This window comes from Nelumbo lutea, chromosome 2 (genome assembly GCF_056320005.1).
Source record: "Nelumbo lutea isolate HS-2025 chromosome 2, American lotus-T2T, whole genome shotgun sequence".
Classification (NCBI taxonomy): Eukaryota; Viridiplantae; Streptophyta; class Magnoliopsida; order Proteales; family Nelumbonaceae; genus Nelumbo; species Nelumbo lutea.
In genome coordinates this window covers 24,412,363-24,439,372 of record NC_142685.1, presented here as the reverse complement: position 1 = coordinate 24,439,372, position 27,010 = coordinate 24,412,363, and the positions used below count along the sequence as shown (strand labels likewise).

At 37.5% G+C, this 27,010-nt stretch overlaps 3 protein-coding genes across 4 annotated transcripts; all 3 read right to left on the bottom strand.

The window, feature by feature from the left end:
* Nucleotides 1–390: 390 nt before the first annotated feature.
* On the bottom strand, nucleotides 391–5,763 carry LOC148869255 (serine/threonine protein phosphatase 2A 57 kDa regulatory subunit B' kappa isoform-like). Of its 2 annotated transcripts, XM_088970295.1 has the most exons (4): nucleotides 5,730–5,763; nucleotides 5,230–5,531; nucleotides 3,624–4,901; nucleotides 391–1,117 (listed from the first exon to the last, which is right to left on the bottom strand). In XM_088970295.1, exons 3-4 carry the CDS (start codon nucleotides 4,788–4,790, stop codon nucleotides 761–763), a joined length of 1,524 nt encoding a protein of 507 aa, XP_088826421.1. In that variant the 5' UTR covers nucleotides 4,791–4,901; nucleotides 5,230–5,531; nucleotides 5,730–5,763; the 3' UTR covers nucleotides 391–760. The 2 variants fall into 2 exon arrangements, with proteins under 2 accessions (XP_088826421.1, XP_088826420.1); XM_088970294.1 differs by lacking the exon at nucleotides 5,730–5,763 and having other exon boundaries at nucleotides 5,230–5,582.
* An 8,089-nt stretch (nucleotides 5,764–13,852) lies between these two features.
* Nucleotides 13,853–15,243, bottom strand: LOC148869254 (auxin-responsive protein IAA1-like). Its single transcript, XM_088970293.1, has 5 exons — nucleotides 14,901–15,243; nucleotides 14,626–14,807; nucleotides 14,417–14,528; nucleotides 14,269–14,330; nucleotides 13,853–14,175 (listed from the first exon to the last, which is right to left on the bottom strand). Exons 1-5 carry the CDS (start codon nucleotides 15,146–15,148, stop codon nucleotides 14,141–14,143), a joined length of 639 nt encoding a protein of 212 aa, XP_088826419.1. The 5' UTR covers nucleotides 15,149–15,243; the 3' UTR covers nucleotides 13,853–14,140.
* A 9,138-nt stretch (nucleotides 15,244–24,381) lies between these two features.
* Nucleotides 24,382–26,545, bottom strand: LOC148869253 (auxin-induced protein AUX22-like). Its single transcript, XM_088970292.1, has 3 exons — nucleotides 25,871–26,545; nucleotides 25,435–25,528; nucleotides 24,382–24,730 (listed from the first exon to the last, which is right to left on the bottom strand). Exons 1-3 carry the CDS (start codon nucleotides 26,214–26,216, stop codon nucleotides 24,628–24,630), a joined length of 543 nt encoding a protein of 180 aa, XP_088826418.1. The 5' UTR covers nucleotides 26,217–26,545; the 3' UTR covers nucleotides 24,382–24,627.
* Between the last annotated feature and the right edge of the window lie 465 nt (nucleotides 26,546–27,010).

Here is a 27,010-nt window from a genome sequence, read left to right as displayed (position 1 = left end):
AGATTGGAGTTAAGGTTGCCTAATATTTTATATTTGATGTTTTGTATTTTTCAAAACTTCAAACAAACTACAAAACTTAAAAGAGTCAACAGTCATTGATTCTGAATAGACACCAACAACCGGAAGTGGCTTTTTACCTTTGGCGCAGATTACCCAACTTGATGTAATGTACATAACCAGTTTAGCTACCCAGGTCCTCTTAATTCCTATTGACCCAATAACAAATACTCTCATAGCCGTTTGGTAACAAGCTAAAATGGCTGAACTGAATAGCTTATTGCTTTCTTTTCGATGAAAGACAAAGCAACAAGTCATTCAGTTCAACCACCTCAAACCTTATGAAATGGCCGAATCATTTCAGACCACCTGCTCTCCAATGGACCTGACTGCTGACATTTGAATAGCGATATCCCTCATTAAGCACTTGGCGTGCATATAATTCACATCTATGCAAGGTATAAAAGATACAACTCTTATAGTTCCACCTGAGAAGGTAAGACCATTTTCTACTGGAGACTTGCAACTTACAACCAACCCATCCTCAAGGAGTAAGAAAAAAACTTTGATACAGATGATTTGACTGCGTTCTAGTTGCCGGTTGCCTATTCTATCCTCCTGGGTCATCCCAGCGCCTTGGCAGATTTCATTCAAGGACTAACCCCACAATCCTGTCAACCACGCTGCACCAATACCAAAACCAAAAGCAAGGGAGGAGAACTACGATTTAAGATGGGGAAGGAAAACACTGCATATCTAAAAATTAGCAGGTGATAGTGGCTGTTTCATGTGTGACCAGAACTGCTGTATTCCCTGTCACTGGTTGGACGCTGGCCATGTTCTCTAGACGCTCCCATGTCAGCCTCCTCTTTTCTGCTGCTGCGTTTTGTTTTGTTTCTTCCTCCTCAAATTTGCTCTGGCATGTCAAGACCAACTCATCATCCAATTCTGAAAACATTTTCCTTACATTTACTGTCAAGTTCAGAACCGACTGATTCCAGTGGTTCCTAGTGTTCTTCTCCAGAGCTGGGAAGATGCAAGGCAGGATCACCTGTCGGTTGTGTGCAATTAAGCTGACAATGTGCTCATTGTTCCATAAGAAGAGGGCTCTCTCAGCCACCTGAAATGATCATAACACATTAGAAGGATTTCATTCCTTCACTGCCTGAAAATTTGTTTCAGGTGTCCAACACCTAATACAACTCCAACAACTTAGGTACGGATTCAAAACAAGAAATACAAGCTTCCTGCCAAATCGACAGGAAAGTCTAATCATCCTACAAAATTTCTAAATGTCTACATCCATGAAGGTGGACAAACAATCTAGACAACACACCAAAAATGCTATGTGATGCCAAAAATAAGCCAATTTGAGGATCCAACTTCCAGTTAAATCTTCTTTTGGGCAATGAGCAAAGCTTATCATCAATAAGCAGAATTTGTTTGCTTTTGCATGCATATAATTACCATATTACATTGATCTTGGAACCAATTGGTAGGTTTGGCTCCAGAACCTTGCATATACAATGCCAGGCAAAACAACAGTTCCTTTTCAAATGACATTAATTCATGGTAAATAAAAACATGAAGTTTTGTACTCTGTCATTTGATCAGTAACACAACCAAAACTAAAAGAGATGTTATTTGATATTCCTATTTCAACAAGATCATTGTCAATTATTCTGATTGTTGGCAAGAAAACCTTTGAATTACATCAGGTAGGTGCTCATATGGAGAACCTCGTTTTGGAGATAAATGTCTGTAAATACAAGAATGCAAGCATCCCATGACCCTGAAGTGCTGAGATACAGTAAGCATTGGATGTCTAACAGAAAGAGAGGAGGAAAGGTGTCATAATCACCCTTGTTCATGCCTAAAATTCAGACACCATAAATTGATTAGACTCCTCCAATCAAACCCTTAGACCCTATTCAGAAAGCCAGATAATTAATCTCTAACCATTTCTCTTGTCACCCTATAATAGTTCTTATTAAGAGATAACAAAAAGGATACAAAGCATTAACATACGAACAGACTATAATAAGCCCTCAAGTTATAAACTATATAATAGAGGACAGCTCACTAGGACTCATCAGAACCTACAATGGCATCTACAAATGTATAACACCAAAACAGCAAAAGAGAATGGGGGTAGGGGAGAGGATCCACAGGTTGGCTAGCCTCTATAATAAAAAAAAAGCAAGTCATCTGTTCAGAAATATCTTTACAAAATCAAATTCAGTAAGCAAGTATAGGAATTGCTTTCAATGACATTCATAAGCATAGTTGATAAAATTGACTGTGTTTGAACCACTAACCACCTTGGGAAGAAGCCCCCTATTGTAAGCCTCTGCAAATCCCACCTCAGATCCTTATAGTTCAAGTAATATAACCAAAGATGGAAGAGGTCACACTGAGATAGCTCTCATAATACCTTTTTACCAATGATTATGTCGATGATTCATATCTAAATCCAAACTTACCAAATGTTCAAACCCTGAATTTTGTGGGCTAGTAAGTGTGCTGCCATATATTAACAACTTTATTTTAAAACTCCCTTTAGATACAAATCCACCCAAGTCTCAATCATGATGCTCCATTGATGAAACCTAAATCCTCTCTTAAAAAGTTGGTCTTTCTGCCTGGTGATGTCACCTTACATCCTACATCACGTAATTTGGGTCTAACTGCAATTGCTAAAAAGTACAACAAGAAGTCTGGGTTCAAAGCATATTGGTTGTACAATCAATTAAGTTTACCATGTCAAACGAAAACATTGAGAACAGCAAGGAGCATTAGGTCAGCTGTCAATGAGAGCCATAATCAAGATATCACAAATAAGTTTGCAAGTTAATTACTGAAAAAAAAATCAAGATTACCACTACCAAGATTTGCTATAATAAAGATTTCTAATCAGCAGTGGATTGCCAGGGCCAACAAGATGCATTAAAGAGGTTTCTGTGGAAAAGGGTGAAATAATTGAGGGATTAACCATAATCCAGATTGTCACATCTGTCCAGGAAAAGGAAAATCAAATAAAAAAGATAGTAGTAGTAAACTTGAGCTATTATAGCATCTCCAGGAAGGGACGAAGGGTATGAACCACCAAACCCTACGGAATAAGCATTCCCATCATGAGAACTGTCTATTTTTTTTGCAACAGCTTGAAAATTTTCAAACCAATTAACTGTGGGTAGGCGAACATGATAAATGGGTGAAGAGTTATTGCATATCATAGAAAGCCAGCATTTCCAAGTAGACTTTTTGGAAAGCTGGAGTGTGATGGAACCTGGCATAACATTTTAAATGCATTTATTTCTTCAACTTAATAGGATTCATTATTCACAATGACTTGTTATGCAAACAACAAACAATGTCTTGCAGAAAGCTCCTTGGAAACCAAAAGAACAGAAAATTTGTAAAAAAGAGGGGAAGGAAATTCGACGGTAACTTGCTAAGCACTGTATAAAGTATAAATCTGAGAAACAAATGCACCTCCAAGCACACAGAATAATGAATGGTTACGAATACAAGAATGGAAACAAAAGAAAACATTTACTAAAAGGAACAACACTACAAAAGCAGTAGCAAGAACAGAACAAAACAAGAAAAGAAGGGACAATCACCTGGAAATGGGAGCTGTTAAGACAGCACCCAATCCTATGGAACAAAGGGATCATGATCTTCTGGAACTCCACCATTTTTGTTACTTCCAAAACTTCTTCCAACTCCCCCAAAAACAGCACTTCCTTCTGGCTATTTGTTACTGGCCAATATCTCAACAACCCCTTTATGACCGAGCTTGCCAACTTTGGCTCCTTCTCTATGAATTGTGTAATGCAATAGGATAATTGCTGAAGGTAAACACCCATACACTTTGGCTTGTGCAGAGGAATCAGAGCCTTCCACAAAAACACTTTATGCTCCTCCTTCAGTGGTAGCGCAAACCCACTAATTACACTGCCAAGAATTTCCAAGAGCTCAGCAATTCCATTATGCCGTTCTGTTTCAAAGACAAAGCGGAAAAATATGTTGCTGACAGCCTTCCGGATAAAGGGCCTGTGAACCATGAACTTCCCATAAATTCTATGCAGGATTGTCTTCAAGCAATCTCTTTCTCTTGGATCTTCAGAATCAAACAGGTCAAGCAATCTCAAAATAAACGAATGATCTATGTACTTCTTTGCTATCTTTGATTCGAGTGAAGAAGAAGTGATGAACCTAAGCAGCAAATCATACACAACTTGTAAATGAGACCAGGCAGGATCAAACATCGGTTCTTCGTCTTCGTTTTCTCCACCAGTCGAATTAGACCGGTAGTTAGGAGGGAAAACCCTAAAAAGATTAGCTACAACCATTTTACAAACCGCTGCAATTGCAGGTTCGTTAAGCCTGGCAGAACCGGAACCAACAAATTCGACCAACTCTAACAAAGTTTGACGTTTCAGATCTTTCTCGGCAGAATCCTGAATTGGATTGTTGAAGTCAAAAACCACACAACAAAGATTCAACTTACTAATAAGCAAGTTCTGCTTTTCTTGATTCGGAACATCTTTAAAAGATAGAAGGGGCTCTATTCCAGCAACGACACTTGCAGGAAAAACGGCTGAAGACATCTTCTTGACAGCATTCGATCTGCCTGAGGCAGCGTTTCCACTATTTGTACGTTGGATCCCACTGCTAGCTCCATTGCCAGCAGCGGTGGTATTGTTGCCAGAATTGCTCCCAGCAGTATCAGCAGCGTCAGATTTGAAGGACTTCCGAGGAAGTCTACTAAGAAATTGCTTAAGCATGTTGGCGACGTTGATCAAACAAAGAGCCTACCACAAGCTCATTTTGATTAATATTATAACTATAGCACCCACAGCTCGGCGCGGCAACAGGCTTGCATTAGAAACCTAAGACTACGGCCACCAAAAAGCAAACGGAAACTTTAGATTCTCTCTAAAGGAGCTAATTTTGTGGATAAAATCATAGATCTAGACCGCCATTAACAGATACATGAAAGAAAATAAAGGCAATTAGCACAAACATCAGATCATTGCAATGGTCATCAAGCCAATGAGAAAAGATCGTAACTTGCAAATCTGGAAAACATTCCAGTCCGTAAAATTCGTAAACAGGCAAAGAAAAAAAAGGTTAAATGTTGATGCACACTCAATGTTACATACGGAGATCAGATTAACGCTAAAAGAGAAAAAGGAAGAAAAGAAAGAAAGGATGAATGGAAACCTGGTTTTTACTGTTTGAGGTGAGGAAGCACTGGCGAGGAACCGGATCTCGAGCAAAGGAAATAAATTGAGTAAGAAACCCTAGGCATTGATCTCAGGGATGAAGAAGGAGCTCATCATCACAAAAATCAAGGATTTAGGAATAAGACAGCGGAAGCAATGAGAAGCAGAGCAACACCGGGGAAGGCCTGGAACATCTCCGCAGGGATTTGAAGCTTCTTGAGGGTTTCGAGCTTCTGAGCTGTTCCATCTCCATGAAAGATCAATAAGTGTTTCTCGATTGAAGAGAAGCGATGGCATTTTCTGAGAAAAATTAGGTACGACTCAGAAAAATATAAGAAAAAATAATAAAAAAAAAGGAGTTATCTTTTGGTGGTAGGTCTGAAATTAGAAAAAATAAATTAAAACCAAATCACTAATAGAAAAAATAACTTTTTATTTGAATTTGAAAAAAAATAATAAATAAAAGATAAAAGAAATGGACAAAAAAAGCTAAAATACGCCGATGGTTCAATGCCGGACGATTTGCAGGGTGGCAACAGAGAAGTTCTTACAGGAGGGTTGTGATTTTGACGGATGACGGTGGTGATTGAAAAATTGAATCTGCGCAAGTTAGCATGCTATTATTAGAAGCTAAAAAGGTTGTCGACCAGCAAACCCGGACCCGTAGTTAGCTAACGTAAGCGGTAAGCCCAAGGAGCATTGATTTGTTTGATTATGATGATTTATGATACTTAAATGATTACGAACAGAAAAGATGGCCCATGGGATCTTGGCTACAGCTAACGAAAGACAAGAATATGGGCCATGGACTCATGTGTGTGCTCATCACAAGAGCCCAAACGGCATTCAGTAGTTTGATTTACATACGAAAAGATGGGCCATGGGCTTATGGGCTGCTTCAAAAAGGAGCCCAAGGAGGATTTATTTGTTTGATACTGACATGAAGAGGCAATTATGAATCATAATGGATGCTTGAGTCCTAATACTTAAAAATAAAAAGGTTGTTCGTCCGTCCGTGTCAAAGCCGGCATAGTCCAGTACTCCAGTTGAATTGGAGAGAGAATTTCGTAATTCTATAATTGAGGGATGGCGACGGGGTCGGTTTCGAAAGGATTTTCTAAATTCTCATCCTTCTTATCTTTCAAAACCTCTCACCTCGTACTCTTCTCACAGCGTTATGGAATCCAAATCCTTCCTATCCGTAGATTGTTTCATGGTATATATAAGTAATAAATTAGATTGTTTTGGACTATGATATCGGAAAGATATGATATCTGAATCCAATCAAGTGGAATATAAATATGGTAGACAATCAGGTGTTATTTATCAAAATTTATGAGTGGGTTTTGATTGGTCAAAATTCTTTGGATACCATATATTTTCTATATCATAGATTTTCCCTTAATAAATATAAAAAATTCTAATTATTTGATTGAAATATATAAGAAAATACATGAATTATAAACTATCTTTCGCATTCAAAGAATTATTAACTTCAACACATAATACATAAATTCAAATTGATAATTTTGTTGCAGGCACTAGATGTATTTTAATAAGGCTTTTTGTGTTTTTCAGGACCAAGGTAAATGCACTTATCTAGGTAACTATTTTCCCATGTTCTTTTATTTCCCAAGTAAATAACACAATGATTGTTTTAGCCATAAAAATCTTTTATTAGAAGTGGCAATTTTGCCTCATCCAGGTGTTGGCACCTTTCCCCCTAGGTGGGAAAGTTACTTACCAACCTTGGAGATGGGTAGTGATACCCTAGGAAAATGATTTTTTTTGTAAACCCTACATAAATCTGGAAAAAAAAATATGGATATCTTGGTCATTGGGAACAAAAATCCCATTGACCAACTTTTCCCTTTCAAAATCCAAAAAACAAATAGGCCCTAAAATCAATGTAAAGGTCAGGGAGATTTGAATTAACCCAAAACCATACCTATCCATATGTGTACATTTTGTAAGATATCAAAAATCTGTCCCTACCCCAAAATCCATTTTTTCAAAAAAAAAAAAAAAAAAAAAAACTACCACATCAAATTGGATAGGAGTGAGGCTAGAGTGGAAATTGCCTCCCTAATTCCATGTGGAAGGAGTTGTATTGTTTGATCTACGAATTATCAGGATTCAATTCTATTTGATCTGTTCACATTATAGCTAACCTTCTTGTTTTAGGCCATTTGTGGGAGTGCTTAAAAATAAGTGCTTATGTGGGTCATTAACCATTTAATGGTATTTGGGAAATAAGGTCGAAATAAGTGCTTATTTTAAAAATAAGCACTTATTCAGTTTTTTTCTTTCAAAATTATCCTTAGTTGCATTTTAAAATACTACTTGTAAAATTAATCATAGTTGAATTTTATAAAAGTACTTTTATGAAAGAACTTTTATAAAAGTACTTTTATGAAAGCATTTTTACAAACACTTTTGTGAAAGTAGTTTTACAAAAGCTTGTAAAGGTGCTTTCACAAAAGTGCTTTTATAAAAATGATTTCATAAAAATAATTTCTTAGAAGTGCTTTCAAATGGTATATTTTGAAATTTTGAAAGAAAATAAAGGACAAAATAGTCACAAATGCTTATTAGAGAAAAAGACTACCAAACACCTAGTATAAAAACTTGGGTGCAAAATACAAATAAGTGCTTATTTGAATAAACAATTATTTTTAAACACTTATTTTTAACTTAAGTACACCCAAACATGACCTTAGTGGAAGTTAATTCGATGGATCAGATAATTCACCGATTAACTATATTATGAATTGGGAAAGAAGGGTGGAGTATCCATGTATTCGATATTTCTTAACATGGATTATACAAAAAGTTGCAAGAGTCTTCTAACTCACATGGATGGTTCCTCAATTTCTCTCCTAGATTAGGCAACCAAGTAGCATATCATCTTGCTAAATTTGCCATCTCCTAAAAATCCGTACAAACCTGGTCATTAGCACGACATTTTTTCTTTGACAAACACATACACACACACACACACACACACACACAAATTTGGCATCAAATAAACCCTGCCTGATTCGACAGTATAGGGTTGTTTTAAGGTCAAGCTTACACAAGTATAGGGTCGGGTTAGGGTTTTCATTCTTCAACTTGAGCCTAGATCAGGTTTTGATGTCATGAATCATGATACCTCACACATGAAGATATTCTTACAATTTGGTATGACCTAAAGTCATTATGTCTAGCTTACCTTTTTATGTTCGTTTGGTTTTTTATGAGTTGAAATTAGCCCCCCACAAGATAATTTCCCACAACGTCTCACAGTACATACCCACCATGTACTGGGAACATCTCTCGATGATGCCTAATCATTTTTGGTACTATCATCAAGAGATGTTCCCAATACATGACGGGGATGTGCTGTGGGGGGCTGATTTGAATCATTTTTTATTTTTCCTTATTGGTGTGTGATACTTTTGAAACCCAAAGTCCAAATTATAACTTATATTAATTATTAGGGAAAATTCCCGATTAGTACCTTGTACTTTGGGCCTAGTGTCACTTTAATCCCCGAACTTTAAAACATGACAATTCAGTACTCAAATATTTAAAATGTGTCAAATTAGTACCAATCGTTAACTAATTCATTAACCAGCTGTTAAGTGACATTTGAAAACACACAAATGCCCTTTGTGTGTCATCTAATTTTCTTTATCAACCGTCCACATGTTGATAAAAATTATCAGTCTCAAATCCTTGCCTCTTCTATTCAAGAAAATTGGGGTTACATCTGACCCCATCTTTCTTGAGCAGAAGAGGCAAGGATTTGAGACTGTTCATTTTTTGTCAATGTTTGGATGGTTGATAAATACAATTAGATGATATTCAAAGGTATTTTTGTCTTTTCAAATGACACTTATGGATTGGTTAACGAGCCTTAATGACAGGTATTAGATTGACACATTTTGAAAGTTTAGGCACTAAATTGTTACATTTTAAAATTAGGATATCAAAGTTGCATTAAACCTAACTATAGGATACTAATCTGAAATTTCCCTACTTATTAAATATAATCGAAAACTGAGAGTCAGGTTGGATTGGTATCGAGTTGAAACCCGTAATGCTGGATTGGGTTCGAAAAATGCATGTTATTCAGTTGGATTGGGGTGGGAGCAAAACCATACCGAAGCCGAGCCCTTGACATCCATGTTTCCGGTTGAAACTTAAATTTGGGCCTGAACATTAACCGAACTGGATCCGATTTAAGTAAACTTTATGTCATAATTCTCTCGGTCAATGTTAATTCAATGAAAGGGTACTAAACCCTACAATTGTTGTAAAAATGATGTTTTATTGGATTTTAACCTCATTTTTTTAGCAAGCATTTGGAATCGATGTTGTTTTTAAGGTTTAAAAAATCGTTATATATCATTCTGTATCAGTCGATATGTATCGTTTCGGGCCCTTTTCAATACGCCCCTGTAAGGAATTGTATCAAGTTAGGATTTGGTTTAGAGGGTAGCTGGGACTTAAACCAGCCCCTCTAAAACAAAGTCGAAAAAAAAAAAAGTAAAAATTAAAAAATGGACCGATGCCAGTATCGATAGTTTGAACCTTGGTTGCTTTCTTGAAAAGCAGTACCACATCTCAAAAAACAACTCTCGATTAACAGTAATGACTCCAAACATAATCTTAACAAATTCCACTTTTTTTTCAAAAAACACTTTTTATGACCTACATAATTGCCACGTATCACAACTCAACATTTTCCTAACAATCTGCTACACGTGCTTAACATGTTATGGGCCTGTCTAGTTTTGTCGAAAGCACAAGAGCTTAGCCGGGTCTGTCTGTAGATTATTGACACGTCACATTATACAAAGAAAATGAGCAATCAGCAAATGGACACACGCAAAGGATTGTCTCTCCAAAGGATCAATAGAATCACATATTGCCTAATCTCCTCCTTTTCTTTTGAAGCCCCTTTCGGTACCTCATGTCTATGTTGTTCCAAAACGGGATAAAGGCCAAAAAGATGGATTGGGACACCCATATCTCTATACTCGTTACATGTTAGGCCTGTGGGATAGTTTTCACCTTTTTTTTTTCTTTCTTTTCCATTTTTTTTCACGTGGCAAAGTGGTTTTGGTGTCTAAAATCGTGACACTAGGGGTGGATTCTAACCGAGTCAAGCCGAATAGTATTAAGCTCAAACTCGACTCAAAATTATTTTACAAGGCTTGAGCTTGATTCGAGCCAGAACTTTGAGTTCGAGTTCGACTTGAGTCAAAAGTTGATAAGTTCGAGCTCGACTCGGTTCGACTCGTTTTATACTTTATAAAAATATTTATTATATAATTTATAAAAATAAAAATTATATATACAAAATTTTATTTTATATTTAAAAATTAAGAATTATAGTAATTAATAATTATAATATTTTTATTATATATATTATTTTCTATAATTTTATTATATATATTATATATATTCGAGCCAAATTCGTGAGCCTCACGAGTCGAGCTCTAATAGGCTCGAGCTCGGCTCATTTATTAATCGAGCCACTAAATTGGGCTCGAGCTCAAGCTCAGCTAAAACCGAGTCGAGTTGAGCTCAAGCAGCTCATGAAAAACTCTACTCATTACCACCCCTACGTAACACCAATGATATACAATAATTGTGTATCGCAAGGTGCCAAGTGGCTAGTTGTTAAGGCTTTTGGCCAATTGCCGCAAAGACTCGGGATCTGATCTTACCTGCACCAATATTGGCCATTGGGGTTATGGGTTTTGGCCTTTTGAGGATGTATTACCCCCTTTTCCGTGGATTCAAAAACTGATACGTATCATATAATACATACAAAATAATAGAAAATGTAAGATTTTGTGCTATACCATTATGTATTTTTACTCCTTCCTCATCTCAATTTGCAAAGAATACAAATATAAATATATACAATTGACGCCTCTTTATTATTTAATTACTTCCTTTTTGCATTTCTCGTTATGCTTGAATGAGTTTTTTCTCCTCCAAGCAGATAAAACTGTTCATGGAAGCTAAAACTCATCATTGACCAAGTTCTATACTATTCAGTGAATTCATCTGTGCTCTTTCATGGAAGGAGAGGAAGACAATAGGCTCTCACGTAATAATTCATGTGATTACATGAAGTCCAAGATTCTTTAGGTTATGTTTGGTTTGAAGGAAAATGTAGAAGGAAGAAAAAGTAGGAAAATCTTTACAAACTTATTAGTTTTCCTGTCTTTCACTTTCTTTCCTTACTTTTTTCTTCAAACCAAACATATCCTTAAAACATTAAGGAGACATGGCTTTTGGTTATCCACCGTCAGAGAGAAAGTATTGTTTTCCTTGTTGCAGGAAGGAGCAAAAGGTTTTTCAAATTCAACTAGCTGCAGGTAAAGCCAAACAGATCGTTCCAGATCTTTTATGCTTAATGCCTCACATTAAGGTATGCACCAACCAATGAAAATCCATCAAAATTCATGGAGATACACGATGTTCCCAATAAGTCACTGAGGGAGTACACCTGTTCATGGGCTGGGATGAGGCTTCTCTTTTTTTAAAATTTGAATGAGCCCAAAGCCCAGTTCATGATCAGATCTAGTAGGAAGTATTTCCCTAATATGATCTACGATTATTTTAAATTCAAAACACTAGGTGTGATCTGCTTTTTGATTGGATTGCGAGCCGATAAGAACTTTTCAAAGACAATATCAACATCATTAAAGCAGAAGGATGAAAATGAAAAGCATGACAGCAGTAGTATTAGTATGATTATGTACCTTCAATGCTGTCCAGATGGATCAGAACTTAACCACATTACAACCTACTGTGGTTTTGGTGGTAATGTGGTTTGGCAAAAAAGAAGAGAATGTTCTTGGCAATGCTGGTAGGGTCAACGGGCCGGGTTCAATACAGTTATTTAATACAACCTGAACCCGATCTGCTCCGTCCAGTCCAATAAGTATTGCACATGCACTCACTCAAACTTAGTAGTTCAATGTTGCAATGTCAATGGCTCGGGTTTAGCACGGGCCCACCTTAAGCAGACCTGATTATTGCTGACCCGACCCCAACCCAATAGGGTTGGGCCAGTGTGAGTTTACCACTTAATCCGATCCACTGACATCCCTAAATCCAACCATGTGAATGGTGAAAGTGAAGCAAGTTCCAAATCTGAAGGATGTCATGGATTCAATTTGAGAATTAGACCATTCGACAGTACTCACAATAGACTAATAGCAGTAAAGAGGGTAAGTATTAGAAGACAAATAAAATGTTCAACTTTAAAGAGGATAAGTATGGTTCTATATAATGGGTTTTTTATTTTTTATTTTTTATTTTTTATTATTTTATGTTTTGATGGATAGCTACTATGGTGGTTGCATAGGATCCATGGCAGTGTGGGCCAGTTCTTCTTTAAAATAAAAGCTCTGTAATTAGTAAATACAAAACAGTGGGCTGGTTTGATGGGCCAATGCTGTGGCGTCTCTTTCTTAAGGGAACAAAGCATACTTGTCCATACCAACTTTGTCTGAAACAACATGCATAATAATACCGCAACTCTTCAGTCTCCAATAATACGCCTTGTCCTTATCACATTCTCGGTCCAGGGATTCAATTTACCCCTACATACTCCAGCTTAGTAAGTAATGTTCATTGATTGGGTGCTAATAGCATTGCTCTTGGATCAATTCTGCCTTCCTCCCCTTATCTGTACTGTACTTCTCTACACTGTATGTCTGTATTCTCTAGGCTGTAGCCTGTAACCATCATCTGCCTTATTGAAAAACGAATAAATGAGTTGGTCGTGCTTATCCTTATCCGTAACTCGAACTAGAAGAGCTACTTTTTCGGCCACAAAACCCCATGGGCTTGTTAACGGGTCGGGTAGATCCGAAAGTTCCAACCTGAATTTAATCAGAGGAGTGCCAAGACCGATCCATATTGTAGAAAGGCACAAAGGCAAATTAATTTTCTCTGTTACTACAAATCCGGATTGAATTTGGTTTGAAGCCTTGAATATATAATATTTGCACACTCTTACAGAGTTGCATATAGGTTCTTGGGTCCCCAGTTCTGGGTTTGGTTTTACACAATTTGACAACCATTCCTGTCAAGTGTCCGACCCAGATATCAGTCAATATACATAGAAAATGAACGAGACAGTTTAACTTGATGTTATTGATGCTAGAACATTTCGAGTCCAGGATTGATCCTAACAGGCTGTGATTGAATCATTGAATCGGAATAATGTAAAGGCAAATGCTAGGCGTCATGGGTTTACCCAGTCAAGGTGCGATTTAAAAGGGCTCGTGATGCTTAGAATTCCCGCTCTGGGCGTTCTCTAAGCCCTACAGCTTCGTTTATTTGCAGAGCGAATTCATTTGCACTGTATTGGCTAACTTCTGTTTCACGTTTTACTTCAACTTATTTGCGTGCAGTGCAAACGAAGTAAAATGAAATCTGAAGCTAAGTAAAAGACCACAAGCAAAAGTATGCCAGAATTTGCACCCCTCATTTACAGAATTCCTCACATCTCTCGGGCGAAAATCACCAATTTCTACAGAACTCTGCCAACCCAATAATCCCAACAGTAAAAAATTTCAGATCTGGAATCATAAGTCAGAAAAAAATTGAATCAATAGGACTATTTTTTTCCTTTTTATTTGTGGGGTGATCTGAAGTTAGTAACTAGAATACTTAATAACAGTTAATAATTACAGGCAGGGGTCTCTTCACCCTTTATTTCTCTCTCTCTCTCTCTCTCTCTGCTATTCTCCTAATTCCTCTAAGTCCTAGCTAATCCAAAACTCCCCCAACAAAAAACAAAGCAAAAACAAGGAATAATATCTGTACAAGTTGTTATCATATAAAAGCAATCAAGTCCGCCACTTCCATACGGCTCCTTAATTTCACCCTCTTCATGTGCTCGTTGATTGTGTAGGGGTCCTTGGAGCTGCACCAAACAATAAAGAAATAAATAAACAAAAATTGTTCGTAAATCAAATATCCTCGAGACATACAGAACAGAGAGAGACTATGAATTTACCTAAACCCACAGCCTCTGAACTCTTCATCAACCGAATACGCTTGCATGATGCGACGAACATTCTACACTCGACCAGGGAAAGAAATGTTATTCTAGGGATACTTTGGTCAATTTACAAAGCTAAGTGAGGGTGTTTTCGGGAACCTACTTCCAAGGAACGTCTCCCACCAACATCCAGTCTCCGTCCTTGTCTTCGTAGGTGGGAACGTACTCCGTTCCGTTCACGGGATCCATGAGCTTGCTCTCGTTTAGAACATTACCTGCAGAACAAGGAACGACCAGGATCAAATCAGGCCTGTTTCCTTAAATCAACGGTGCATATGTAAAAGATACAAGTACTGCACACAATATACGTACGGATGGTAAAGCAGGTGAACATTTCCTCCAAAGCGCTCAACAGCTGCTGGTAGCTCCCGTACGTTTCCAAGTCTACCTTCCGCAGGTACGGTGCTCCGTCTACGGCCACCTTCACGTACGTGCAGCTCTTCAGCACGTTCTTCCTGAACGATCTCACCGGCGGCCATCCCACTACTTGCGCCCTGAAAATACAAAATCATAAGAAGAAGAAGAAGAAGAAGGAGAAGAAGAATTGAGGAAAAAAACATCTCGTCATCACCAGATCCAGATCTTACTTTGACGATGGAGGTTTGCTGGCGCCGGACACTTCACTTTCCCCTTGATCTTCAATCCGGTTTTTGCTACAGCTGCCGAGGTTTAGATCAACGGTCTCCGAGAAGCCACGCTTACAATTGTTCTTCGCAATGGTCTCCGTCTGGCTCCGAGCTTCGCCGGGTAAGCCCAACGTCAGCTCTGTTTCCTTGAAATTCAGGCCGGTGGCGTCAGATTCCGGAGGGTTCAGAGCCGTCTCCGTTAACATCATGAGCTTCTCTCTGAGGTACCTGGCCGTGCTGTGTATCCGCAACTTTTGGCCTCTTCAAAAATCGAAATTGGAGAATTTGAGCTTAGATGATGAGCTTTCGGGCCATCCGTGTGGCTCTCTTTATACTGATGGAGAATCTTGCCGGATAAATTGGGATCAACCATTTTTCAATTGACACGTGTCCATGAAAGGAACGGCTGCGATTAGTTCGTGTAGCTGACAAGTCCGACGACGGAAGCGCGTCTCCTTCAGTTGCGTGCGTCGGAGTTTGGGCCTTCTGTCGGTTCTCGCACAACCATACCTTCATTATCATATTTATTAATTATTAATTGGCGCAAACTAACATGTAGTATCGTACATACTACGCAGTTCATTTGATAGTCTCTTCCAAGATCTGTACCGTCAATTTCCGATCGGATGGTTCATTCGGCCAACTGTTGTTCTAGACGCCCACAACAATGGGCTCGTGGGTGGAACATGAGGAAAAGCAGGGGGAGGCCCACATGTTTGGCCTTTTAAACAAGGAGTCAACTTTTAATACGAGTCCATGTGCGGGAAACTCCAATAGCGGTCGATCCAGCGACATCCATGTGACCATGTTGGCGTGTCGGCAACGTGTCTCTTGTTTAGCATTTCTCTTCTTAATGGATCAATTGAATTAGGTTTCAAGTTGACACGTGTACAAAACGTAGTCCGATCGCGAAATTAACCCGTGGAAAAATGATGGCCTCATGAGCAAGTGGCCTGGATTTTGGGGTGGTCTTCGGGGTAGACGGGTGGAAACTTTCCTACGTCGATATTGGACGGTCTTCAAGGCTCTTTAATCAAAAGCCCTTTTAAAGCAGGGTTTGTCTTACGAGTCACGATAGCACTACGAACCACGAAGCTCACCGTTATCCTCATTAATCAAGCATTCAGTGCCTGGGTCGGGTCCAATTAGTAAAGTCCGAATTTGTATGGAGAATTACCCGACCAAATTTTAAAAAATCCGATTGTAGCTGGTTCTAAAAAAAAATGGAGATATTTAGTGGAAACCGGGAGCAGCCACTGGATGGGACCTACCATGGAGATTAATGGAGCAGAGAAAGAAAGAAAATGAGACCATTTGGTTGCTTGAACTTTGGGTGGTGAGAGAAAATTTGTATACGGAGGCTTAGAAAGCTTGGGACTTATGCATGAATTAGCTGGCAAAAGTCAGATGTGGGTCCAGAGTGAAGGGTTCGGACTTAGAAGGGCCCAGATCAAAGTTGTACATGCTGGACCCTAAACTCAGACATTTTCTAGAAGCAAGGAATATTGCCTACACACAATGAATAGAATCTTTTCATGTAAATAATCAACAGAGCCAAGAAAATATATTGACCAAGGTGCAATTGGATTAGAAAAAAACTAACTGCAATGGTTCCATCTCTTTCATCCAACTAAATAGGTGGAAACTTTATGTTTGAGTTATATTTTGTTGTTTTCTTTGCCATATGCATCAAAACAAATTAAAAGGATTTAAAAACAAAGTTTTGAATATAAAGGAATAGTCATGATAGAATAATTGAAATATTTTTTGTTAAAAATGTTCTATTTTCATTATAAGGAAAGTAGCAATATCAAATGATATGCAAAAATTGTGTATCGCCCAACTCTTCGATATTTCTCTTCATTCTCTTTAACGAAACATCAAGCTTTGAGCCAGGGAAAAAATAGGGGAGTCATGCCCCCATATGCCTTAAATCCCCATAATTCCTATTTATATTTCATTTATATTTTGGACCCCATCCACGTTTATTAACTTTTTCCCCCATCCACCCCCCCACCTAATCCATTGTTCATTAATTTTTGGCCCCACATAAATACTTTATCATTATTATAGTACCATTAATTTGTATTGTTATAATAATTGAATAGTTGTTTTTTTTTTTTGTTATTATATCAAATAATCAGAATGAAAAATAACAAAAACAATTTGTCAATGGATACTATATGATAAGTGGGGTTTTGAAAAATAATACCAAAGAACAAATAAAACTTTATAAAATAGACTTACCTTGCGAATTAATCAATCAATGCCCATTTTTTCATGGCTAGGATGCATTTGTTTGCATCAAGGAGGGGTTAAGAAGTGTGCCCTAGATATTCCTTTTAAGGCCCTATTCCAACAATAGGAATTCGAAATTAGAATCAAGGACGGCCAAGAGTTTGGTTTCACGTTATTTTGATGTGCAAATTCGGGCCCCAAACAATAGTCTTTGTAGACGGTTACCGGAAAAAACAACCTCAGTAGCCCTCCAAAGAAACCACGGCCTTTAAAACAAGTCATAGTCAAAGAAGGAAAACCAAGATTTTAAGCTTTCAACCTCCATCAAACACTTGCCCAAGTAAACCTCTCTTACTCATAGGGCTTTGTTTGTTTGCATGCAGAATTCGATTCACTCTTGCTTCGGGTATCACTTTAATTTGCACTCCCTTGCTTTTGAATCAGTGCAAATTAAAGTTACAATGCAAATAAACCAGATTTGGTGAAACAGTGATGCAAACAGATTTGCTGCGTGCATTTGATTTGCTGCGCATGCCATATGTGTTGTTACTGTCGGTTTGGCAAGCAAATCGCTATCACCAATTTGTGCAGACAAGATATTTTGCGTCTATTTGTTTCAGCTCATCTGGTTCTTCGTGGCAAGAGCATCTCCCTCACCACAAATGACAAACTCGAGTAGGCCCGGGAGTCATGTGGGTACTAAGATTGATTCCATGAAACGACTCCCACAGTGGAACGTCCATCGTTGGCTGTGATTGTCTAATCAGACTGATTGGATGGGCTTGGCCATTTCTCTTTTGTCCCAAATTTGATTGATATATTCCACGTCCTTACTCGTCCGATCGCATCAAGTTTTCCTCGTGGGAGTTGTCCTTGGTGGGACCAGTGCTCCTATTCCAATCCGTACAAGATGACTTTTCATATACAGTGTTATCGGTCTATAAAGGCAGGGTACTTTCACTATTTTGTCCTGGTCCACTAACCTTGCAATGTTCACCAGTCGGGCCGGGTCGGACTTTGCCTCTTTTCAGGTCTGAATCCGATCCTGGCCCTCATGACTCGAACTTGAAGCCTATCCTCTAAATTGGGCAAAAAGATTATCTCTGTTTTTTATTCAACAAAAAAAGCTGATTTATTTATACTAAAACACCCTAGAATTCAAAGTTTTTTAGAACAAAAAAATATATATTATATATTATATATTTTTATTATAAAAATATTATTGGGCATGGGCTCGGCCTAGGGCTTGGGTTCAAACTTTCTTGAGAAATCCTGAGCCCAGTCTATGCTTGAGCACGATCTTGCAAGTCTAAAATAATATCAAAGCCTGACAAAAAATGGGATGGGCCAGGCTAACCTGTTGGGCTACCCGGCCCTAGAACACATCTAGGGATCAAATCAAATCTACTTTGTGACTATTAATTGAATGAACGTGTTCTTATTGGTTGGGGGTAAAAGTTGGACTGTATTCTAACCCAATCCTAATACTTTGTGTTAAGATAAGGTTGAGTTCAGGTTGGGTTTGGATTGATTTTATTTATTTATTTATTCTCAAATGTATTTATTTCTTAGATTATAAGATTTAATATGGAAAGAGTACAAATACAAATATATAGAGTGCAAAACCTTGAATTTTGTATGTATTTATACTTTTTTTAAATTAAGCTTAAAATTCATGTTAATTTAGTTTTGTTATTATTATATATAAAAGTACATATTTATCATGTTTTATGCTTTAGTTAAATCAGGCTTGGGTTGGATAATTGGGTTGAATTGGTCAAGACCTCAACCCTAACCGGACTTAAAATTAATTCATATCTTTCAATCATAAGTCATAACCCTAGAAATTCAATCCAACCCTAGTTTTTTAAGTGGGGTTTAGCTAACCCAGCCCAATTTGCAGCCCTGTTCATTATTCATTGAATAACTCCCTCGTATTTATTGTTTATCGGGGCATTCGCGGTGAGATCATATCCAATAGAGCAAGTCCTGATCTGCTCTTCATAGAATACACCTCACATCAACTTCATATCATGTCTTGACCGCACATCAAGAACATTTCCGGTATTTATATTATTTATGAGGAGATATTCTCTATAAAGTGTGGGATGTGGATGTAAGGCATACTCTATAAGGAGCAAATTCCAATAGATATGTTCATGGGCCAAGCCGGGTCAGGCTCGGGCTGGGCTTTTATTTATCACTAATGGAAATATGTTAGGCCTGAGCCCGAGCCTGGTCCGACCAACGGGCCTATAACTTGGGCCCGAGCTTGGCTCTGATAAAAAGCCTGAAGCCCGACCTAATAAAAAATTACAATTTTTCCTATTCAAATTAGAATTAAAAATTCAGATGGTTTTTTTTTTTCCCATTTAAATGAACAATGGACCTATAAGATGGTTTTTTTCCTTTTCTTTTATGTTTTAAAACACAAATTTACATTCTTAAATCAAAAAATTTATTCAAATGAAATCACATAAGTCATTTTAGCTCTAATTTTAAATCGGGCCGAACTATTTTGACAAAACCTGAACCCAATTCAAATATATTGCAAGTAGGGCTTTTTAGCCCGAATTTAATCCCGCGGGCCTATAAAAATCTTCCCATTACTCGGGGTGTCTCATTACTAACACAATTGGAGCGCCCTCGTTGAATCATTACACCAATCTTACCGAGAAATAACGAATCCTCGGAGACATACAAAACCACATATTCTTCTGGTTGGGTCGTCCAGGCGACATGTTCTGCCTGGATCATTCTTCTTTTGCCATGTTTCTCAATGTTAGTGGGCCAAAAGAGTATCAACAATCATTAAGCACGTGTAAACCATCCCCGACTAAAATTCCGCAATAGACATTTGTGGGTAGTAACGAATAACGATAGTTGAAATTCCAACACGGTCCGTCCGGCAAACAAGTTCCGAGCTAACTAAGCAAATCCCTATCTATTTTTTTGAACCGTCGTAATAACAAAGAAATATAAAATTATTACGATTCTAAAGTAAAAAAAAAAAAATCTTAAAAGAGGTTACATCTCGATGGCCGAAATAAGTCAAAATCTATTTTACCTATTATTAAAATCGACAATTTTAAACTTTAATTTTTTACTAAAAGAAATTAATTTGTGGCGGACAAACCGTCAACCATATCTAAGGCCGCTTAGCGACCTAGAGACAGGGGATTCTGTTGGCATTGGAGAGTTAACAATAATACTTCAAAGGACCAAACTGTCCCTTACTCTGTACCCATAGTACAAACTACCCTAGCTAGTAGATTTAGTGTAGCCATTGAAACGGAATCTTCGCTCCACAATTGTGATCTGTTAGTGTTGAAATGGAGGTATACAATGTAAGGCTAAATGCAGATCAGATTCTGTATTTGGAATTAAGCTAGGGTTTAGCTTTGAAGAAGAAGAAGAAGAATCGTGTGGATGCATCCTTCTGTTCATTGGCTCATGTGCATGCACACAACAAATAAACAAATTTACTTACCAACATTCATGAATATTGCGCATTCACAGTTTTTTTTGGATATTGTAGGTGTAGATACTTTGAACCATGAGCTAGAGATGTTATGGTCTCTGCCTACATTAATTATGATTTTGACCTCAGATTAGGTATACCATTAATACATTGATATTCGATTTGTGATTTTTAATTATTGTAAATCTAGGGATTAAAGCCCCAATTAATACTCTTAGGATTCATTTGTTTTTACTTATTTGGTTAAAGCATTCATGGCCCCAATAGGTTATGCAAATAAGCAACTTATCCACCCTCCAAGAGGGCATATGTCACTTGGATATATTTCATTCGAATACTCTCCAAAAAGTTGGTTTACAGTAAAGTTCAATATAGCAACATATGAATGTAGGGATAATGGTCAATTACCTGATTAATCAACTTACTCTTTATTCCTCTACGATAATCGAATTGTATTGATTAAGCTACTTCTAAGAAATAACCTATGATAACATCATCTGAAAGTCAATTTTTTGGCTCATGATGATTTCACAACTTTCTAAGTTTCTTGGCTCATACAATGCCAAAAGCCATGGACCTAATTATAATAATATCTAATGCTTTTATTGTGCATTATCTACAATCAAGGTCTAGAGATGAGATGTTGCAAATACCAAGCATCCGTTTTGCTTAATTACTTAATTTTCCTTTTGTAGGATGGTTAGTCAGGATTCATTGAATGAAAGGAGCATGCATTTCAATTGCTTGATTATTTTTAGATGCAATTTTGTGTGCCCAAGATGATGACACATTCCTTGCAGTTGTGCAATGTATTTGAATGAAGCGCCTTGTGATATGTTGGACGCCTAGGGCACATAGCTTGATACTTTATGACATTGAGGGTAATAATTTATAGGGCACTTATGTTAATGATATCTTACTTCCTTTCGAAAAGAACCCTTCCTTCTTGAAGCTTAAAATGTTTGTAACTATGATTTATACACTATGCTAGGGTTATGCTTTGGTCTCGAAGTCAAACAGTGTTGGAGTAACTTGGCCACTCATTTGGTTACGTTTGGTTTGAAGGAAAAGGTAGGGAAAAATAGTAAAACATATCAAAACTTATATAAGGTTTGTAAGTGTTTTTTTATTTTTTCTTTCTTTTTCTTATTTTTTCCTTCAAACCAAACATAGCCTGTAGGAGAGCTGAGGTCATAAATTTGGGATCCGAGGTTATAAAAGTAGCACGCATGCAAATAAAGGGGGTTTGTGTGGCCACAACTTTGCACCTTACACACAAGTCCCACAAGTTGTAAAGGTTACTCCGCACTATAGATTTGTCTAATAGCTTCATAGAAAATGTGCATCACCCTATTTGTACATTCATTGGTACAAATAGTCTTTTCTCTTTGGGCTATTTGTGTCATTTTACATCCTATTTTACTCCAATACAAAGAGTTAGGAAGAGTGCGATTACAATTTTTTTTTTTGTGCAAATACGAATACGTGTGGTTCATTAAAAATGTAATATTGGTTTAGTTTTGCAGACTGCTTTTGGAATCAATGTAAAACGTCATCAGTGCAAAAGTACACTGATAACGTTTTGCACTGAACTGTGAAAGTGGCCTTTGCTTTTTGAAAAATGCGATGGGTGGAAGTGCAAAGTTTTGCATCGATAAAATGAATATAGTTTTTACATTGATTATCGATGTAAAACTTTATACTTGATGAGGTTTTACATCGATTATCAATGTAAAACCACACTCCATTCAAACACAGGCAAAACTGAACCAAAGTGGAGTTTTATGTCGATCAAAATTATATGCTCCTTCCAAACGCCTACAAAACCGAACCAATGTAAATTTCACATTGGTTCTTAATTTACATCGCTACCAAATGCAATCGCAATTGATAATTTTATATTCTTGCCAAATGATTTTTAGTCTTGATGGGTGTAAATTCGAATTTTAAGACTAAAATCCTTTTTTTTTTTTTTTACATTAAACAACTTTGAGAGCAAAAGTTTGGATGCAAACTCTGCTCTCATTTTAAATGCAAATATGCCTTGGAATTCATGACTATTGTCATTTTATATGAACAACTTTCTTATCAAACACTTGCAAAACTGAACTAGAATGCATAATTGCATCGAATTTGCACGGAGGCTTCGTTTCATTTTCTCTGTTGTATAGTGGGAACCATATCATTTTACTCCAAAATACTATTTACTATTCATATTTTCTTATGTCTGCACTTTTATTTCTTATGTATAATTTTTTAGGGTTGCATGTATATAGAAAATCTACAAATTCACCCTTGGTATATTGAGAATGCGTCAAGTTTGATAATTTTAAAAGCAGCGAAATGGAAGATATGATATCAAGTTTTATAGTTCAAACAAAGATATTTAAGTAAATTTTTATTTAATTATCTTATTGCAAACCCAAAATAAAAGTAATATATCAGCGAAAATTGAAGAAATATATGATATCTCAGTGAAATAGTTATGTAGTCAGATGGAAGACCAGCAAGGGATAGTGCTTTATGGTTAACGGTGCAACTTGGGCTGACTTGTGGGTTGAAAATAGACATGTTCATGGGCCGGGTAGTCCGATGGCCTGGCCCGGCCCGGCCCGCACCCCAATCGGGCTTGGTCATGTAATTAGGCCCGCGGGCCTAACCTCAGGCCTAACACAGTAAGCCCGACTGTGTATTGCGTTGGGCTCGGGATTTATCAAATAAGCCCGACTTGGCCCGACTCAGCATTATATATTTTATAAAATATATAATATGTATTATATATATATATATATATATATATATATATATATATATATATATATATATATATATATATAATATAAATAATATAATATTTATTAAAATATATATTTATAATTTAATATATACATTTTGTATTCTTTTCTTTATAATCTCTCTCTCTCTCCTTCTATTCGGTCGCTAACCGTATGGGCTAAATTTTGGGTTCGGGCCTAGGCCCAAGCTTTGCGATTTTTATGAGGGTCAGGCTCGGGTCTTAGAAAATTCTGTTAATCCAGAGTGAAAGCTCGGCCCGAGCCTGGCCTGGCCCAACCCATGAACAGGTCTAGTTGGAAAGTTTTTAAAGTTTGAATGGACTGAAGCAGTCCAAAAGCCGAAGCTTGATGCATTGTAAATTCTTCAAATTGGGTATCCGATTTAGGGTTTAATCCTGATCTAAAAATGGTCAAATAACTTTAATGCTCACCAAAATATCTCTTCAAATTGCAAAAAGTTTTTATGCCCGGACCACACCAATAAGCATTTGGGAAATAAGCCCAAATAAGCATTTTTTTTAAGAAATAAGCCCGTATTGAATAAGCTCAATTTCTTTTCAAGAACTTATTGCGTTTGTAATCCATGTTGACCCACCATGTAATTTTCAAAATACCCATACCACCATTCGAAAGAAGCACTTTTTCATCAAACACTCGTATAAGCGCTTATTAGGATAAACACTTATTTATCCAATAAGCACTCTCAAACTGGGCTAAAGACTCCAAATTAAGTCCTAATTCAATTTTAAGGGCACTTATTTAATTAAAGATAACATGGCAATCACATGCAAATTTGAATCTAAGAACACTTTGAACATGTCTCTCCTTTCTTTTTTCCCTTTTTCTTTTTCTTTTTCTTTTTCTTTTTTCAGTCTGTTATCATTCTTAACATTTATTGATCTCATAATAAAAAAAAAAAAGAAAAGTATAACCAACTATCTATCTATTTACTCTATCACATAACATTAAAATGTATAGAGAGAGGAGGGGCAAATCACCTTCCTCACTGAGTTGTGCCCAGATCTACAGTATTCAAAAGCTTAAACAAAAAGAAAGTCTGATTAAACACAATTGATGACACCAATTTTGTTCTGAACAAACTGGAATAATGTCTAAAGCAACTAATTAGAGAATTATCATCAAAATTTCAGTTCAACTCGTTTTTCTCCACACATCAGTGCCTGAAATTCCCCTCAGAGCCTCTTGACTGCAACCCAAAACCCTTTGCATCTGACCTCTTCATTATCCTCAGCCTCTTGCATGATTCAGTAAACATCCTGCAAGATAATTAGCAAAATATAAGTAAATGCCCACCGCTTGATGGCATGGGTTGACTCAATCAGATTTCTTCTTTTGGATCTATGAGAGGGGATATCAGGAGATCAAGACCATCTGATGAGATGAAGGGGACGATGGAAGTGGGACCCATGAAAAGCACAGTAAAGACTCGTGGGTGTGAATGGGGCTGAGTACAAGCACAGTACGTAAAAGCTTTATCCTCTTGGGAAATTGTGGTGGAGACGTCTCTGTAGTCATACTAATATATATGCTTTCTTGAACAGGTCAATTCTTCAAGGACAAATTTGTCATGTACTCGAAAATCTGACATTATAATGGGAAAATTGTTTATAATGTCGGGTTGGTGAGGCACACAGGGAAGCAGCAGTCTGAAGTGAGAAAAGGGTAGAATTACCAAATCAACCCCTCCTTCTACCGAAAACTGCAAGTAATAATTAGATTCATTTTACTTCATTTTCTAGACATGTCTACAAAGTCAACTGTCTTATCAGACCTAAGAGATCAAACGACGGTGATAAAACTATGGTTCAACCCCAATTGATAGATGTAATATTTGTTGCCTAAATAATCAGATCAGAACCATCCAATCAATGGATCTGAGGCGTGGCCTTTGATTCGATGGTCTAGATGGATTCTGCATTGAATAAAACTGTGGCTTGTTTGGTTGAGAGAAGAGACTTACTCCCAGGGTGTGTCTCCCACCATCATCCAGTCTCCGTCCTTATCCTCGTAAATTGGAATACATTCCGAGCTGTCCGAATCCTCCCAAACACCACCTGCAATGAACGGAGGAGTTTGTAAGACCATTTTACACAATTAATCTATATTACCAACTACAACCCAATAAGGATTTGACGCCTGCCTTTACAATGGTGTTTCACCGTTAGAAGGACAAGTGTCGCGTTATGATTAGCTTATCGGAAGTCAACATGAACTGTGGTGTTATATACAATTATGTTAAACTGTTGCTTAAGTTAGTAATCAGTCTAAGGATATGAGGATTCTACGTGAAAATGACTGAAATTTTGCTTTGCATGGCTGGGTCTCTTTCTTCTACGAGTTAGAAGTTAATGAGCAAATGAAGAAGGAAAGAGCACAGAGAGAGAGAGATGGGTTACCGATGCCAAAACAACCGAAGAGCTTCTCGAAGGAGACGGCGAGATCCGAGTAGCCTTTGTGGGTGTTGAGGTCGATCTTACGCAGGAATGGAGCACCGTCCATGCTGACTTTCACGTACATTTTGGCGCTTTCTTTCTCATGAACGTTGTTCTTCTTGCGATAGGAACAGACCGGCGGCCACCCAACAACTTGGGCTTTGGTTTTGGTTTTCCGGTCTCCGCCGCTCGAGCTGTGCTCGTCGTCGGCAATCTCTGAAAACGCCCTCTTCTTCTCATTTTTCTCCTTTGCCGGATTGCCTCCTGGAAGACCCAACCTCAGCTCTGTAATTTCAAGGCCTAGAGTCATGTCTGAATCTTTTTCTCTGATCTTCTTCTTCTTCTACCTCTACTTCTTCCTTCTTCCTGTTTCCTTCTTCCTTCTTCTTCTTCTTCTTCTTCTTCTTCTTCTTCTTCTTCTTCTTCTTGGATTGTATGAGAGTTTCTGGGTTTGAGGAACAAATGGGTAGCTAGGTTATATACAAGGGAAGAGGAGGAGACATGGTGGAAGCAGTGACAGGTCAACTGGGTGAAAGTGGTCGGTCACATGAGTGGCAAAGGTGGGCAATTGTTTGCCTCCTCCAACAGGATTTCTACGGGAGCACCCTAAGTTGGATACGGGACAGATCGTAGGGTTACAGATGCTTGACGCGTTGGTAGGGTTTAATCTGGTCCCTTTGATGAATTGAGTTAGGAACACTCCATGTGGCCTACGGCCTGGCTGGTCCAGTGGTCGTCTTCCCACTAATTATAGAAACAACCAACACCACCATACATTGTTAATGTACGCATGAAAAGCTGTGCATGGCCATTAATGGTTCTTCATTCATGCACCCATCATCTCTGTAATCATCCCGATTCCTATAGTACTATATATATATACACCCATCATCTCTGTAATCATCCCGATTCCTATAGTACTATATATATATATTAATATCAGTCAGAATATGCAGGTATGCATCTATGTATGTATCCATGCATGCATGGATATATCCATGCATGCCTTATTAGCTAGGCTTAAAAAAAGAGTTTCTTTAAACCCCTTTCTTCAATTATTACGATATATTTCTTTGTTCTCAGAATTAAACTTTACCCACAAAA